The sequence below is a fragment of the Oryzias melastigma genome, linkage group LG22 (genome assembly GCF_002922805.2).
Source record: "Oryzias melastigma strain HK-1 linkage group LG22, ASM292280v2, whole genome shotgun sequence".
Classification (NCBI taxonomy): domain Eukaryota; kingdom Metazoa; phylum Chordata; class Actinopteri; order Beloniformes; family Adrianichthyidae; genus Oryzias; species Oryzias melastigma.
In genome coordinates this window covers 14,705,072-14,723,202 of record NC_050533.1, presented here as the reverse complement: position 1 = coordinate 14,723,202, position 18,131 = coordinate 14,705,072, and the positions used below count along the sequence as shown (strand labels likewise).

Genomic DNA, 18,131 nt, shown 5'->3' with positions numbered 1-18,131 from the left:
CAAAAAAATGTATACTTGTCCAATAAAATCTGAGTCACAGGAAGAGTTGTAGAGATGATGCCTTGTCACAGAAACACAACTGCTGACACACAGGTCATTTAGCTTAGCATTGCAAAAAAAAAAAAAAAAAAAAAACAAACAACACCAGTGGAAAAACCTTTCTAAAGCTTGTCAGCTCTGATGTGTTGTTTATTGTCCAATAAATGTTGTCAATCCTTGTTAAATGAAGCTTAAAATTCAGCTAAAATAACCGTTAGCAGAGCAAACATCTTTAATGATGCATGAATAAAGATAAAATGTTACATGCAATTAACATTTTTTCACTTAATATATGGAGTAAAGCTTAATAAAATGACTTGTTTTTATTTCTGAGTCATTTGTTTTCAGGTTTGTCCCATCCTTGTTAAAATTGTTGCTCCACAATGCCTTGGTTACTCGTGGTGGGAATTGATTTCCATTTAAACAAATTGTTCAGTGACCTTTTAAGCACTCACTTCCAAAATGTCCACATTAATCCTTAAACAGGAAAAGAAATGCATTTTTTAACATTCATCAGGGCTTGTTAAAGCAGCTGGAGGGCTGCAGGAAACATCTTCAGTGGACCACCTATGGCACAATTACCCTGGTATACAGAACCTTTTATCTTTAAAGGAAGATCCACCCTTTCCTGCTCTGCAGACTGAACAAATAAGTTTCAGCAAAGAGAAAAGAGGAATCTCATTACTCAGATTTTCCAAAATACATTTATATCAAAGAGCGCATAGCATGGGTGGAACTCTAACCTCAAGGGTGGATGGAACAACATTCAGACAAAGAACCACAGACGGGTAGTGCTTTTTCCCCCCAAATACTATATATTTTTTTTTAAATTGAAAAAGCATCGCATTGTGGCATTTAAAACCAATTTGTTACCTATTCAAAATTCTGCAAAAAATGAAAAGACAGGGTCCTTTTACTATATTTTGGGAAAGCTCCAGCAGCAGTCATGTGCTTTATCAGCCAGATAAGCAACCAGTCAAAAAGATCAATGAGAGACGCTCTGATTCAATCTTTTAGCCTAAGAGATACTGTGTGTTTACTCTCCAAAAAAAAAAGAGTTTACTCCAAGTTTAGAGAAACATAGCACAACTCAAGGGTTTAATTTTATTATTTCAGCAGTAATGTCACGATAATCCCATAATCCACATAATTTTTGGTTAGTTTAGTCTTTTCTTAAAGATGAAATGGCAGAAAAGCTATATTTTAATAAAACCACCTCATGATCAATTAGGCAATTTGAAAATTTTGTAGAGATATTAAATAAATTAACAACTTAAAATGACAAAAGTAAAAAAATACAACAATAAAAGCACAGTTTTTAAATATAAATTGCGGTTTTATTATATTCTTTAGCAGTAGCATCCTAGTTATCCCAGATTTCCCCAAACTGTACTCAGTTTAGTCTTTTTCTTTTAGATGAAATTGAAGGAAATTGTATTTATTTACAGGACCTTGTGTTCAAGGGGGGAATTTGAAATGTTTACAGAGATATTAAACTAAAACACGACAAAAGTACATATAATACAACATTAAAAGCACAGTTTATATAAACAATTTCAACAAAAATAAAAAAACTTAATAAGGAAAAAAGAAAAATATCCTGCTTCTCAAAGATTTTAACTTAATTTTCAGCAGAAGCATCACAGTAATCCCACAATTCACCAAATTTTGTTCAGTTTAGTCTTTTTTAGAGATGAAATTAAAGGAAATTGTATTTATTTTACATGACCTTGTAATCAAGGAGGCAATATATTGTGTTTTTCACAGATATTAAATACATAAACAAGTTAAAATGACAGAAGTACATAAAGTAAAATGTTTAAAAACATCGTTTTGTATAAACATTGCATAAAAAGCTGAATTTTAATGACAAAAAAAGAAAAATACATTGCAACTCAATGGTTTTATTATATTTTTTTAGCAGTAGCATCACAGTAAACTCATATTTCACCTAATTTTGCTCAGTTTGGACTGTTATGATGAAATGAAAGGAAACCGTATAGTTTTTTTTATAAACACTGCGTAATTTTAACAAAGAAAAAAGTAGTATAGCTGTTTTTTAAGTTCTACCAGATGTCAGAACTCTTCTGGTTTTGGAAAAATCAAAATTTCTAGCAGATATTTGAGTCCCACACTATAGATTCAGGATGTTGTGTGCAACTTGATGCGTCATAAGGAGCATTTTTGAAGGTCAAACTACTTTTTGTGCGTAAAATGTAGGGTAAATGTGCATGGAAACTGCTGTGTTTTGTTGGAGAAGTCTAACACTACGTGTTCCCACTTTCTGGAGTCTCCTCATCAACCTCTGGGTGACTCCTCCATCCAAGTTGAGAAGTTGCCTATAAAAGGGCTCGCGTCGTGACGCAAATGAAAGTGGCCAGTAAAGGGCAGCCTCGGAGCGAGTGAGTGACAGGGCCCGACAGCAGCGCGGCCGCCCACTCGCTGACAGGCTGGGTGAATCTTAATTGTGTAATTTTCATTGAGGAGTCAGCACAATGCAGCCGAGAGGCGCACTGAAGCGAGCAGAGCGATGAAATGCTCTCATCGAGGAGAACGCAGATGGACAGCCTAGTTCAGCCGCTCGTCGCCCAGTATCTCGCCATGGGATGCCAGTCTAAAGAGAACCAGAGCGAAAGCGCACCGACGGAAGAAAAGGGGAAAGACGATGTGTAAGTCGTTGAATCTTTTCTCGCACTTTTGCGCGTGAGTTTCCAGCGGATACAAAAAGAAAAATCCATCCTAACCAAACAAATAAATACATATATAGATGTAAATACAAGTATCGGTGTTGTCCCACTGACCTTGATTCAGATAAATACACAGATGTGCCTGAATTTGTGCCAAAGCCGTAAAATAAATGTACGCACGCCAGGATTTTTACGCACGCAAGGATTTTACGCACAGACGACTTGGAATGTTTCCCTTCAACTTGATAAGAAACAAAGTGGAAAGTCGTTTTCTTGCTCACCGGTTTTCTCACCATATTAAGGTGGATTTCCGCAGTTTCATGGTATTTCCTCCTTAAAGGAAGGAAACGAAAACAATGAATGGCAACATCTGATGATTGTCAAAGCCTGACATGTTCATTATAATGTCTTTTTTTGAGGATGGCTCAGGATCGTCAATTCAACTGATCATAATAATGGATTTTTGTATTCACTCTTAAAGCAAGCAGTGGAAGGCACACTTTCACTATAGAGCACCTCCTTCCTCTCATTCTGCCTGTCTCTTGTGTTTCTCAAGGAGGGTGACTGGCTGCACCTCTGGCAAGTCCAGAGTGTCTCCCCCGGGACGTAATCACAGATTCCACAAATTCAGCCCCATCCAGACCCCCCCAGGTAAACCAGGGATGTCTCTGGGACACCTCGCCAAGGGGGCGACCTGGGAGGAGCTTATCCAGGCCTGCCTGCAGTGCTTCGGTGAGTCCTTCATGGCCTTTTGCTCGAGTTGTGTTTTTACTGTCAACACATCATGCTGCAGCAGTGAAGTCCGCACCGCTGTGGAGCTGGGGTTGAGTTTCGGTGTGATCGCTGCGGGCTGAGGCGCTTGTCTTCCACTTTTGCACGAAGCAAGTTTCTACATGTGGATCTCAAAAGATTTTCTAAACCACTTCTGCATCTGGTTTTAGTTTAACATTCTCGCCAGTCTATTTTTACATATATTATGCAAGCATTCAAATATTTAATATGTTACTCAACAGTTTATTTCAAGAAGAAACAATTTTTAGATTGCATAAATGATGGTGGAAGCTTCAGTTGGATCAGTCAAACAAAAATCATTGGCTCTATCAAGTTGTCTGGAGTGCTGTCAGAGTTCTGGTGATTGGGTCTCTGAAGAGACAGCTTTCAAACTGCCGTTGCCTGGTTACGCAAATGCAGCAAGAGCGCTGGAGAAGTGTTACAAAAGGCTGCACATAAAATGACATCTCATAACTACATTAATCCACAGAGAGGTAAAAAGCAGGCTGTAATGACGGGCAGCCTCTCATACCAGATGCATGAAGGAAGCAGAATTAATCAGGGGGTGAAATGAAAGAGACTCTACAAAGCAGGGCACCATTCAGCAGTCTGAATGCGAAAATATTTTTCGGTGTAGCCTTCTTTATGCAAAGTGTGCTTAAGATGCTATCTCTCAGGCAGTGCAGTGTTCCTTGACCAGCTTCTCCTGATAAAATGACTTCTGTTCCTGCCTGCTCACATCACAAGTGAACCCCCATGGATCGGCAGGCGGCTAGCTTTTCAACTGAGAGCTCCACGTAAGAGCTGTGTGAAAGATAACCTGTTGGCGGCTTCCAGCTCGGCTTGGTCGAAAGGTCAGGCGGCCCTCAGATGCTTCACGGGCCTTTGAAATGTAGTGCTCTGCAAAGCGCCGATCAATGGATCCTGATGATCCAGCACGCCTCAAATAACATATTTTAATTTTTCAAATCTCAACTGAATTCCTGTTGAGAAGTCATCTAATAACATTATATTTTTATTACTTAAAGTCCCACTCCAATCATCTTTTGATCTTTTATAAAAGTGTTCCCGGGGTTTCTTTTAACTATTAATATACAGTTTTTGATACTGGTCAATATCAGTGATATAAATACCGATATCAACATTTTTTTTTATAAATGTGGGTGTGACATGAACCTGAAAAACTCAATTGTTTTTAATCGTGCAATTTTTTTTGTAAGTTTGCCTTTTAATTAGTTACTTGATTAACATAAAAACAGACAATATTTTAAGTTAAATAGAGAATAGTTTAGAGAGAAAAGTTTAAACAAGAGTGGAAATATCGAGGCTGGTATCGATCCCATACCAACTTGAGATCGATACTAGCAACATTTCGGTTCAGTTCTATTAAATACACCCAAGCTGACTCTTGTCCGGAACCAGGAATCACTCTCCGACCCATCTTTTGAGGTGGTTTCGGTTTGATTCCAATCGGACAGAGCTCCAGATCTCTCTGAGTCTCTTCGGTCTGAATAGGCTCCGTCCGTTGTGCTGAGCAACTGGACCAAGATGGCCACCGTAGTTGGGCATTACGGTATGTAAACAGAGAGGCTTATTGCAGACTTATTTAAGCAACTTTTAACCTGATACTAATTGCTTCTCACATTGTATTCCTGACAATCTATCAACACTTATCAGTGAACTCTCTTAGCTGTCGTCTTGTCAGCAACTGTCTTCCCAAAATAGCTAGTAAAAAGTGTTGTACCTGAGATTGATACAGACGTTCAAAATTGGTCAGTGAAATATAAAGTTTGATGAAGTAAACTATCTTGATAGGGATTGCAGAGCAAAAGACTTTCATTGTTCTTTCTCTTGTTGCTTTACCTTGTAATTCCTGGTCATCGACTGAAGAGATCTATAGTCACAAATCTTTGGTAGCACCAGTCTGAATACAAACATAAGGTTCAAGACTCGATCCAGACTAATGGACTTTTCTAGTCTGAATAGACCCATAAAAAACACAGTTTTTCCAGGACATAGTTTCTGCAGTAGTTCATTGGAAATTCCTCTCTGAGTAAGTTGTGGGCGGAGTGTAAGCCCGCTCCCATTTCCCGTCACCTATCTGTTTACTCTCTGTCCTGCTAGTTTACAGCCCATTACAACCCCCCACAAAACAATACCGGTGCAACAAAAATGGTGAGTTATCCAGCCGTACATTTTTTAACCAGATAGCAGCTCAGATGAGGAAAATGAAAATCTAGTCGCCCAGTGTATTTCTGTCACAAATACAAGTTTTTTCCCAACGGCATATTTTCATTTGCTCTGGATTCACAATGATTTGAATAAATAAATAAATACACAGGAATGCTTTTTTAAGCTTCAATTTCCTCATTTATGTCCTCCATCATGAGAAAAAATGTCACAAGAACACGTTAAAAACACCAAAAACACAATTTTTTATATATAAAAAAAAGAGTAAATGAAACAAAGGGCCTCCAGCGGAAAAGTACTGCTCTGATTAATGTTTCAGGTAGCAACAAGTCTGGTCAGCTGACTGCCTCATTAGACTGAATGAGTTTTCCCGTAGTACTTCCCCCCCCTCTCTGTTGATGGAACGGGGATATTCCAACGTGACAATGCCAAAATTCATCAAGCTCAAACTGTGAGGGCGTGCAGGAAATACCACCTCACTTTGGCTAATAGAGAATTCAAACCAAAAATATTTCTGACCAATTGAAAAAAATTCCTCAAGCAGCTAATTTAAAAAAAGTTAATTATTTGTTTATTTTTCTTATTTTTCCTAAATCCAGGTAAATGTTGAAGACCTCACTTTAAAAGTAAAAAACTCTTCTTCTCCTTTAGTATTGATGGTTATGTCGAAACATAATAATCAAAGTTTTGCTTTTTCTCACAGATTTTTTTTTTCTGTAAAATAATCTTTTCCTTATTGATTTTTTCCTCGGCTGCCTGTCTGTTTTAGCGCTTTGTGGCTCTCTTTGGGCTCCGCTGTGGCACACGCAGAGTTCATAAAAACCCAACAAGCCCTCGTTAGTGTGGAAGGTTTTACCCCGCATTCAAAGAGACATCCATCATCCAGAGAGTCTGACACGGAACAAAACAAAAGCCTCATCCTGATGGATAGGCTCTTTCAAAACAAGGAAAAGTGACGTGCAGGTTTTGGAAGTGGGCTGATGAATATTTAAGAAACCTTAAAAGTAGGCCAGGCAGAGTCATCCTCCCCTCTTGCTATGTTTGTCACTACTATCCCGTGCGCTGAGCGGCATCTTTCCCAATGTTCCAGGCTATCGCAGACAGTCCGGAGGGGATTTCTTCCTGCAATTAAGCCTGCGCAGGGAGGGGTGTTAGTGGTTGGAATGTTGTGAAAGGAGGGATGAAGCAACTGTTTACCTGAATGAGAGTCTTGACTTCCTGTTGTATTTTTGCCAAACTTCCGTTGTTTTTGGGCTAATGTATGAACATTACACTAAAGCAAAAAAAAAGAAGAAGTTACGTTAGTCTGTAAAAGTCTTTAAGACATGAATGTTCCTAAATTCTTACTTTATCATTTTTACTTTACGCCTGACAGATGAGGTCACTAATGTCGGCTGGTTTTTCGTGGAAGAAGCTGCACGCTACACACCCCATGTTCAATATGATGAGCAGGATTAGTCAGCTGAAGCACGAGTGGCAACTTGCTTACTGATAACAAAGATAAAACGATGTGTTGCCATGGCGTCTGAGGGATTTTCAAGGTGATGTGCTTTAAAAAGTGGATCCTCAGACGCCTAGTGTCCTTGATGGTATCGGGACACAAGATATGCTTTTATTCACCTTTTTTCTGACAGCCTGTCCAGTATTTGTTTTTTCTTTTATTAGTGGTGGATAAAATATTTGTTTTTAATGCTCATTCTCACAAAGAATTATGCTACCTTTAGATAAGACGATCACGCAAACCACTGTTGCTTTTGTCAGTTAAAAACATATTTTTTTTTGCTAACGTAGATTATCCTTATCATGACAAGTTCTCCGTGTGCATCTCAAGAGGTCGGCTGTGAAATCAAAACAGCAAGGGAAGGTGGCCTCGTCACAAAGAGAGGAAGTTACAAACACGCCAGGAAAGAGGAAGCAAAAAAGAAAAAAAAAGAAAAAAGCTAGTGAGGCAAGAGAGTACAAGGGTTTCACACAATCAGAGGAAAAGGTAAATCTCCCGCAGGCTGTGCGGATAGTTTGGGTAAAGGTGGGTTGTTTTAGCCGGTTAACCTCAACACCTGCTTTCCATTTAATCAAATGTAGCTGTCGCTGTTGTTGGAGATAACACAATTTCCTTGTTAATGGTGTTCTCCAAAGTTAAAAATACATACAGGAATGGCACGCATATGGACACTAGATCTATGTATACACACATTATATAACAGGACACTGCCACACTAGTAGAAGGATAAAACCTGGAAGAAACTCACATTTGTATTTATTTAGCAGCCTAAACTACAACATAGGCTTTTATGAATATGATTTTAATATTAAAATATTGTTGTCGTTATAATCGGAATTAAAATATATATTTTTGGATTATTAGACTATGACTTGACTTAAAAATACCTCAAAAATATGGGTTAATTTTAGAGATTTTATCAAATTATTAATTAAATGTGCTTTGTTTAATAGTTTCATTCAGTTTAAACAGACACTTTATAACATAGCAGTAAATAAGGAGTATTTTCTTGAGTATATACAATATATATATATTTTATTGTTTTGTAAGGTTAAGTTGGGAAAAACTCCCCAAAAATAAATATTTTTATGTTTTTGTTGGAAAAAACACCTCTAAAATAAATATTTCACATTTATGAAGGCTGCATAAACCCACCATTGTAGTTGTTGTCTGGCAAATTCAAGTCATTTTCATGGCTCAATATGCAAACACTTATATAACAGTTATGGATATTTGATATCATCAGCAGATCTGCGGCTAAAACTTCTTCAGCTCAATATCTACATGAGTAACTTCAATATTTCTGCTCCATTTTTGCAAGCGTTCTGGATAAATTCAAGCCTTCTACTTTTGCAGACACAGATGGTGATCTGCGGGGGAACAGCCACCTGTTGAACGTCACTCTGACCATGCACCGTCTCCTCATGTCCTCCAGTGACCTTCTGGACAAGCTCACCACTCTATATCCTTCATCAACTCCTACAGCTTCTCGCAGGATTCTCAGGGTTTTCTGAGCAGCCTGGGATCAGATCTCTGGCCGTGCATCGCTTTCCTTTGGTTGTCAGCGGCAACGCACAGTGAAGCCTGCTCTTGGCTCACAGTACTCCTTGTTGCTGTCAGAGTAAAATGTGATGGGCACGCTGCAGTTTGTGCTCACACCTAAATCCACTCTCTTTGAACGGTTCTCGTTCCAAAGTGGCGCCTTCATTTTTTTATAAGCTGGAGCAGCAACCTTAAAAAAACCTTCTATTTAGGTTGACATTTAGCAGTGGCTATAATAAGCCCCAAAGAGATCATTGTCCCACTGAGGGGGCTTCAAGTATTAATTGAATCTTTTCTGCCTCATAGAAGTCATTCTTAATCATTTATACCCAAAGGGCTCTCCTGCACACTCTGCTTAAAGTAACCTCTGCTATTTTTAACCTTCCTCTTCAAGCCGAAGACCTAAAACGATGCGTTAAGTTTAGTCTAGAGGTTCAGATAAAACAACAACAACATAAAATCAGGGACGATTACCAGTCCTCGCCACATTTTAGCTTTGGGATTGCGTGGGTGGTTCTTCAACTCCCATGACGTTTTTTTTTTTTTTTTTGATGTGCATCACTTCAATCTGATTTCTGACAAATGAGAGCCATACTGTCAAGTCTTTATAAAAGCTCCTTTGTCTGCTAAAGAAGTGCTTTGTGTGTGTACTGTAGGCTTATATAAATGCAGGTTCCTTCTGTACAACAGAGGGAAGCGTGACCGTCAAAAGGAAAATATTGTGGGCAGGAAAAACTCCAAAATAAAGCATCTTTTGAGTCCTGCCACCAAAAAATACATTTAAAAAGCTGACATTTAATAATTGGTCCTTAATTTTTAATGATGCTTTCTTTGTACGTTTTGTTATTCAATTATCTGTCAGATTCCAAAAATGATTCATTGAGTGATGCTCTGAGCTTTGCTCCGTGCAGCTGCTGCCTCCCACATGACCAAATGTCACTTTTGTTTGCCTTTTTGGTTCAGATGCTATAGACTCCAGTAATGAAGCATTCACAGGAAAGAAACTAATCAATCATCTACTTAATTATTTTTCATTGATTTGATGTCAGGTTAAGCAAACTCCAAGTGTTAAAAACATTTTTCATCACAAATGTCAGTAAAAAACAATATAGGTGTTTAAGTTTGATCAGTTCCTTAACTACTAATTACATTTAAAACAGCAGTGGATAATGAGCAGCCAACCCAGTGTCAAAAGATATGTTACTTTATAAGGTGAGAGTGACAAATCCAGTAAATGACATTTGTCTTCTGCTTTGCTTTTCTTATATGGGTTTTTTCTGACCACCAGGCATTGGATTCAAGAATTCTGGATAATGTTCCGGTTGCACCACAGCTTGTCTGACAAGCTGGATGAGTTTCGAGATCTGATCAAAGAGCAAGGACAGGAGCATCTTTGCTCTCTTCTAGACACCAAATGGATGTAAGTGTTAATCTCTGACCAGCTGTCCAACTGAGACACGAAGCCGACAAGAATCTGTCGGTTTGTCGCAACAATGAAGTAGTGAGTTCAAGGAAGGATTTTACTTTTTTCCCTAATCGGAATTGCTTCCCTTCCCCTACGGCTTCTCCCTAAATGTATCCCTCCAATTTTATTTGTTTCACAGATACTGTTCAAATGCAATGTATTGTGGTCTGTATTCTCTAATCGAGTAAGCATTGATGCACACTGGCTTTTTGCAGAGACTTCGATTTTGGAATAGTAGATTTCGGACAACTCAAGAAAATGGCAAACACACTATGTAGTGCACTATGTGGTGAGTAGTCAAGGAATTCGGACATGGCCAGTGTCTTCAAATTTGGACATTACTACTGCTTGATGACATCATCAATAGCTGCTGGTCGTCTAAGTTAGTGAGTGGCTGCCAGTGCTCAGACAATACATAACAAACTCAGTTTTAGAACTTTAAAAAGTCTGGCTAAAACAGAACCTCAATACTTATTTTTAAATGTGAACATCTATGCTAGAGAGCCCACCCATGTGAATAAACGGGTTTCTCCTCCGCGTCACAAGTGATGCAAATCCTTCTACAGGGAGAGGGATACCCAGCCCAAAGCCCTTAAAAAACATTTTTTACACTACTACAGTTTCAAATGTCCATACAATTGGAGCAATAGGGAGGAGTCAGAGGGGTAGGGTAGCAATTTGGATTTGGCAAAAGACTGCCTTGTGGGTGTAGAGATTCTGACTAGAGTCAACTTTCATTTTAGCTATAACTCAGATAGCCTTCATTTAAATTGATTATCTTGTTTCAAGATGACCCAAACCCTGCCTGCACAAATCATAGCTCTACCATAATGTCAAATAGAAACTTCTGCACACATATATATGTCTGCACGGTGTGCAGGCAAACTATGACTGATGAGAACTTTCAATGTTTTTCAGAAATACCAAACTATATATATATATATATATATATATATATATATATATATATATATATATATATGTGAAATAAACCGTATTTCATAAGATTTTCTTTCAAGGTTTCTATTGTTGGTTGTTCTAGAAACGAGCGGGACTGGTCATGGAAACCAAGCCAGAAGATCAAAGCTAACTACAGTAAAAAGAGGAAAGTTTCTCTTCTTTTTGACCACCTGGAGCCCTCTGAGTTAGCTGACCACCTCACCTACTTGGAGTTTAAATCCTTCTGCAGAATATCAGTAAGTGCACACTTTCGTTGTCAATGAAAGACAACCATCGTATTTGGGTTATATGATATATATATATATACTGCATTTGTACATGCATACATATGTATATTTTATATACCGTATGTGTATATACATATATATCTATGTACACATACAGTGTATATATATATATATATATATATATATATATATATATATATATATATATATATATATATATATATATATATATATTGCATTTGTACATGTATACATATGTATATTTTATATACTGTATGTGTATATACATATATATATGTACACACTCAGTATATATACATAAATATGTATGTATGTATATATAAACCTTTGCTCTCATTATGTCTTTAAACTGACTTTGTGGGAAGTGCTTTGGTATTTCCGTCCTGTCTCATGTCTCTGTCTGCTTCAACAGTTTCTAGACTTTCAGAATTACATGCAGAGCTGCTGCATGAAGGACATTCCTGTTCTGGAGCGTTCCATCGCCCTGTGTAATGGGATCTCCCAGTGGGTTCAGCTGATGGTGCTGAGCCGGCCGACTGCTCAGCTGAGAGCTGAGGTCTTCACAAAGTTTATCCACGTTGCACAGGTAGTGGTTAACACCACCCCTCCCCATCTGCTCGTGTAGTTACTTTTAATAGCTGAACATTTCCTTTTGCATATACATTTCTCTATTGTTCACACGTTCAGATGATAGCTGTAAAGCACTAATCCTTGATGCAGTATAAAGATTCATTGTAGAATTTTACATTTAAATGGTTATGGTTTTAAAGAGATTTTTATCTAACTAAATATTTAATATGTTAAAAAAACTTCAAGATTATGCAGTAGTTGAGTGAATTCCACTTGAATACAATACAAAAGGCAGAGATGGCTTGTTATAACCTTTCCGTGTGAAACTGGGTGTACTGAGAACTGATACCCTGACTTTGGGGAGCTAAGCAGACTTGCACTCCGAGGGACTTTTTCTTTTTTGCACTCTAACACTAATGCATCAGATTGCTGCTGCTCACTGCTGTCAACCTCAAAAACCTTCAGGTGTAGAAACAAACTTTGCTCTATGAGGCCTCAATCACAGCACAATTTAGAGACTGGAAAGTATAAAAAAAACATCTCCAGAATTCTCAGTTTTAGTGCAACAAAGGAAAAAGACAGCAGTGTATTATATAACACTCCTGTTATGAGTTATGTAACCAGGTGCACCTGAAAACCAGTTTAACTGTGAACACATTTGCTTGTTCTCCGTATGTCTGTCTGTGTTATCAGAGTCTTCACCATATGCACAACTACAACACACTAATGGCAGTGGTGGGGGGGCTATGCCACAGCTCAATTTCCAGACTGAAAGACACCACTTCACATGTACCCAGTGAGGTCACCAAGGTAACGGCTACCAGGAACTCACTTTGCTTTTCTTCCTCTTTCTTACACTGTTCATTTATCCGTTGATAAAATCAAGTTAACAAGCCTCAGCATCACATTGAACTGAGTTTTTCCTTCAGTCTTGAACATGTTTTTTTCCAAGCTTTTATTTTGTTGCTACATCATCAACAGAAACCTTTGCACGAAAGAGATCTTTTGATGATGGTTTCCTTGAAGAACAACATCTACCAGGGAGCCGAAAGATCATATGTTAAGAGTTCCAAACCAATTCATTCAGGAGATTTAGCTCAATATGGGGTAAACAAATAGACTTTCTGTCATCATATGGAGGGTAAAATGGAACGAGAAACCATGTTAGTCAGTTTGAAAGCCGTTGTCAGTAATCACAGGAGGGCGTTCTTAAAAAAAAAACAAACAAAAAAAAAAACAGGAAACAGTCATCCCACATCGATTCTTGTTTGATTGGCACCCTGGCATTTTTTCGATCATTTAGAACAGAGAAGGTTCTAATGGAAGTTGTGCCTTAAAGGAACACCATTTTACAGGACAATCTACTTTGATGTGTAGATTAAGCAACTTTTAATCTTATTTCCTTAAAAATAGAACCATTTTTAAAGTAAATCCAAAATCAGCTAAACGTTTGTAGCTGAAGTAAGGCTGATTTGTTAAATTCGTACTTCAATCATATTTTTATCTATTATAAAGCGCCCCAAGTGGTCTTTTAATTTTGCCATGTTTTAACCCAAATCGTAAAAACCTGTGTCGTTTTCTTGAACATCGCTCCTGTAGTGGCAATAGTTCATTATAAATGTAACCATGATATGTGGGCAGAATTGTTGGTGCAGAGCAAGCCTGCCTCACTTCCCGTTATCCCTTTGCTTTCACTCTTTCTTGCTATTTTACAACCTCTTACAATCCCAATAAAACATACCAGTCTAACAAAAATGGCGAGCGATATTGGAGTTAACTTTAGTGCAGTTTTGAGCCAGATGCCAGCTGGGATGAGAAAGATGAACGTGGTTCTAGTCGTCTACAAGTGGATGCATCAAAATGGAGCGGAGCAGGGAGCTGTTAGCCCACCAAATGTAGCACCTATGTCACAGCTACAAGCTTTTTCCAATGAGATTCTTTCATCTGCTCCTGATTCTCAACAATTTGAAAAAAGATATACTCAAAAACACAATTTTAGGCTTAACTTTCTTTATACCTGTCTTCCATCATGAAATAAATGCCACAAGAACATATTAAAAAAAAACAAAAACACATTTTTTTCACAATTTTTAAAGCAATTTACTGTTTCTTTAATCACTAACAGTTTAATTTAATCCTCAGGTCCTGAACGAGATGACAGACCTGCTGTCGTCCTGCAGGAACTATGACAACTATAGGCACGCTTACAGCAAGTGTTCGGGTTTTAAAATCCCTATCCTTGGTGTCCACCTCAAAGATCTGATTACCGTCAATGAGGCCATGTCAGACTATGTGGAAGACAACAAGGTGAATGTCCATAAGCTCCAAGTCCTCTACAACCACATCAATGAGCTCATCCAGCTCCAGCAAATCCCACCAAGATTAGACGCAAACAAGGACCTGGTTCATCTGCTGACGGTAATGACTCTTGTCAAAATGTAAACATAAATAAGGGTCGACGGCAGGCCAATGTGTTATCACAGTTTTAAAGAAGTTACTTGTCGGCGTTGATCCTGATTAAGTTGTTTCAAAGTTCACAACATTAAAATACAAAACAAATGTTTCTAGTGTTGACAGGAGAAGTGTTCTTAAAAACAAAGAAGTCAGAACAACTTTGGTCTTCAAAGTTACCTCTAGCCACAGGACTTCCTTTATGCACAAGAACAAGAATGGAGACGCTTTGCTGTAATTCATAACCGCACCTTGCAACACAGTTGCACCCATTCAATACAATGATGGCAAAATAACAAGTCAGTTAAAAGTTTATGTTTCTGTGGAAAAGAAGATCCTAAAGACCTGAGCCCACACTGACTTGACAGTAGTATTTTTTTCTAGGTTTCGATCCAAGTGTGAAAGATTAGTTAACACCTTTACAGTAACCATGCCATGCAACAGGTATATTTCAACCCTATAAGTAAATATCAAAGCTAGATTCAATTTCCCTGTTAGTATCTGGGCAGTAAACCATTTGACTTTTTGAAAATAAACAAATCTAGTTTCATGTAAGAGGAAGGTTATGTTTCTGTACGGTATTGCATCATAGCATGTATTGAGATATTCATACTTCTGTTTCGAGTTGGCTTTTGTTTAGTAAGAACGACATGCTGCAATATGTCGTTCAACTGTCCATCTAAGACTGCAGCAGCATCAATTATTTAGGCCTTGTTCAGCCCCAGACACATTTCTATTGTTTTTTTCACAGGTTAAACCTCCTAATAAAAATGCACTTTTTTCACATGACTGTACATAGATGAAAATGAGCGTGTTTCAGCAAGTGGATTGTCTTGTGTGGGAGGGATGAGAGTCTGTGATTTATGAGTGTGGGGGTGATAAACTGAATGCGAATGAGACCAGCTTTGTTTGCTGTGCTGTTATTGTACAATGTTTTAATCATAATCGAAAGATAAAATGCCCATGAAAGATAATTGCGGTCCCGTAGCCGGAATTTTTGGCCAAAACACGCTTCAAGGTGAAATCTTGGGATGAAAAGAGCTCAGTGTTTTGTCTGTGCTCCTCCACTGTGCTGATGTTGTTTTCTTTTACAGCTGTCCTTGGACCTTTACTACTCTGAGGATGAGATTTACGAGCTGTCTTATACACGGGAGCCTAAGAACTGTAAGGCACCTGTGAGTATTACAAACACGGACACAGCTTTACATCCGCTCGCCTGCAGGGAGACATCAAAAAGCACAAAGTGGTCATTTTAATTCAACTAAAACGTTCAAGCTTCAGCACTAAGCTTTTCATTTGCTAGAAGTCGGTAAGAACTGGCTAAGTAATTATGCCTTGGAATAGTGCCAGTACCAGCATGAATTACATAAAAGTATAAAAGCGACAAGCTTCTAAAAACCCATCTTTTCTTCTGAAGAAATAGTAGAGCCAGAACATTTAAAGTCCCACTCCCATCATCTTTTAAATTATTTGAAAATTGTTCCCAGTGTTCTTTGATTGTGATTATGCTGTTTTTAGTCCAGATCAAATCCCTCTTGTTTTCTACGACATAGTTTTTGCAGTGGCATGCAGTAATTCATTAGAAATTCGTGGGTGGGACCGTTGGTGCAGGGTAATCCCGCCCCTCTTCTCCTCCCTGTTGTTGAGAGCTTGGAACAAGGAGCTTGTGGTCTGCCCAGCGTATTTTCTATGTAACAGATTTTGTCTTTTTCCATTTTTTTTCCTGTCCTAATTCATAATGATTTGAATTTTAAAAAACACTGAAAAATGCAGTTTTAATCTTAACATTTAATATATATGCTCTTAAAATAACATTAGAAAATGTTAAAAACACCAGAAACACAATTTTTCATTGGAGTGGGTCTTTAAATATAAACAAATATGCATTGAGTTAATAAAATTTCAAAAGAATGGCTTAAAAAAACATCTTAATTTACAAACATTTACTTTTTTGCCAAAACTTTGATGTTGTTCATTTAAAACTATATTTTTAAACATGTTGTTGTTTTCCACCACAGGGACTGTATTTCATACATAGTCGTTTTAATGACCAATATATGTTTGTCCATCAGCCGTCCACCCCCTCCAAACCTCCAGTTTGTGTTGATTGGGCGTCTGGAGTGGCTCCTAAACCTGACCCTCGAACCATCAGCAAACATGTGCAGAGAATGGTTGATGTAAGTGCTTCCTTTCTCAAGAGTAGCCACTGCATAGCCAGTCAGTAATGGTGTTATGCAACGGCAATCATCAGTTTAAACTATTCTGCATGCAGCCATTTTGGCAGTCTGCCCTCGCTGTTATTGTTCTCTAATAGTTGAGTAACAATGGTGTTTTTTTTTTTTCTTCTTGTCTTTTCCAGTCTGTGTTTAAGAACTACGACCACGATGAGAACGGCTTCATTTCTCATGAGGACTTTGAGAAAATTGCTGCTAGCTTTCCTTTTTCCTTCTGTGTGATGGACAAAGAGAAGTGGGTATTTGAGGTCGCACGCGCCCTTACAGATCAGTTGGGACTTGAGAGGAAACAAGTGGGGTATTTGTAGTTGTGGGCTTTATAACAGGAAATAGAAAAAAAGTTACAGAAGCAGACCATCACAACAACTTTAAAAACTTGCACGTTACCATGCAATTTACACCATGACAAACATGGTTAAGGTGGTTCGCTTTCCTCTGCTCAGCTTCTGTGTGTTTTCTGTTACTTTTCAGGGAAGGCCTAGTGAACAGAGAGGAGATCACTGCTTATTTTATGAGGGCTAGTGTCATCTGCTCTAAACTTGGCCTTGGCTTCGTACACAACTTTCAAGAGACCACTTACATGAAACCCACTTTCTGTGACAACTGCTCAGGTTTTGTAAGTAAAAACCTAAAACATTGCTTATTCTACGGAGCTATGGACTTGACATTATAAAAAATAATAAATTGATGCCTTGAATTAGCATTTTGCGCTTAGAAATTGTTTTCTTGTGCACACTGATTGCAGTTTTGTGATCACAAATTTGTATTTAATTAGTATTTATTGTATCTTGAATACTAATTTCTGTGCCCAAAATGCTAACTTTTGCCTTCAGAAGGCTAACTTGTGAGCGCAAAATGCCAACGTGTGCGTGCAAAATGCTAACTTGTGTGCAGAAAATGCTAACTTGGGCTTAAAAAAAGGCTAATTGTAAGTGCAAAATGCTAACTTGTGTGCAGAAAATGTTTTCTTTTGGGCTCAAAATGCTAACTTGTGTTCAAAAATTCTAACTTGTAAGTGCTAAATGCTAACTTGTGCTTTAAAAAGGCTAACTTGTAACTGCTAAATGCTAATTTTGGCTTAAAAATGCTAACTTGTGAATGCAAAATGCTAACTTGTGCTTAAAAAATGCTAACTTATAAGTGCAAAGTGCTAACTTTGGCTTAAAAATGCTAACTTGTGAGCACAAAATGCTAACTTGTGCTAAAAAAAAGGCTAACTTGTGAGTGCAGAATGCTAATTTGTGCGCAGAAAATTCTTTCTGTGCACACAATACACATTTGTGTGCTCAATATGCAAATTGAGTGAACAATTTAGTATTATTTTTTTAATGTCAAGGGCTTTGTATATTTTCAGATCTTTCTATCATAAGAAAAATGAAAATCTTATCTGACTTTTGTTTTTCTTCAACAGTTATGGGGCGTTATCAAGCAAGGCTACAGATGCAAGGGTAATCATTAAACTTTCACCCATGT

The 18,131-nt window shown here is 37.9% G+C and overlaps 1 protein-coding gene and 1 long non-coding RNA gene across 2 annotated transcripts in view; one reads left to right on the top strand and one right to left on the bottom strand.

Moving 5' to 3' along the window:
- Positions 1-2,441: 2,441 nt before the first annotated feature.
- Positions 2,442-18,131, top strand: part of LOC112143077 (RAS guanyl-releasing protein 1) — a 17,552-nt gene continuing 1,862 nt past the window's right edge. Inside the window, exons 1-14 of the mRNA XM_024266838.2 lie at positions 2,442-2,708; positions 3,283-3,458; positions 8,545-8,650; positions 9,880-9,942; positions 10,019-10,150; positions 11,238-11,391; positions 11,816-11,989; positions 12,667-12,783; positions 14,116-14,391; positions 15,519-15,599; positions 16,497-16,601; positions 16,784-16,893; positions 17,130-17,274; positions 18,070-18,106. Coding sequence (XP_024122606.1) covers positions 2,575-2,708; positions 3,283-3,458; positions 8,545-8,650; positions 9,880-9,942; positions 10,019-10,150; positions 11,238-11,391; positions 11,816-11,989; positions 12,667-12,783; positions 14,116-14,391; positions 15,519-15,599; positions 16,497-16,601; positions 16,784-16,893; positions 17,130-17,274; positions 18,070-18,106 — 1,810 coding nt within the window. The 5' untranslated portion in view covers positions 2,442-2,574. The remainder of the gene's footprint in view (positions 2,709-3,282; positions 3,459-8,544; positions 8,651-9,879; positions 9,943-10,018; positions 10,151-11,237; positions 11,392-11,815; positions 11,990-12,666; positions 12,784-14,115; positions 14,392-15,518; positions 15,600-16,496; positions 16,602-16,783; positions 16,894-17,129; positions 17,275-18,069; positions 18,107-18,131) is intronic.
- On the bottom strand, positions 5,479-7,299 carry LOC112143093. The gene is made up of 3 exons (XR_002918688.2): positions 7,035-7,299; positions 6,885-6,960; positions 5,479-6,821 (listed from the first exon to the last, which is right to left on the bottom strand). It is a non-coding gene; the product is annotated as an uncharacterized LOC112143093 (long non-coding RNA).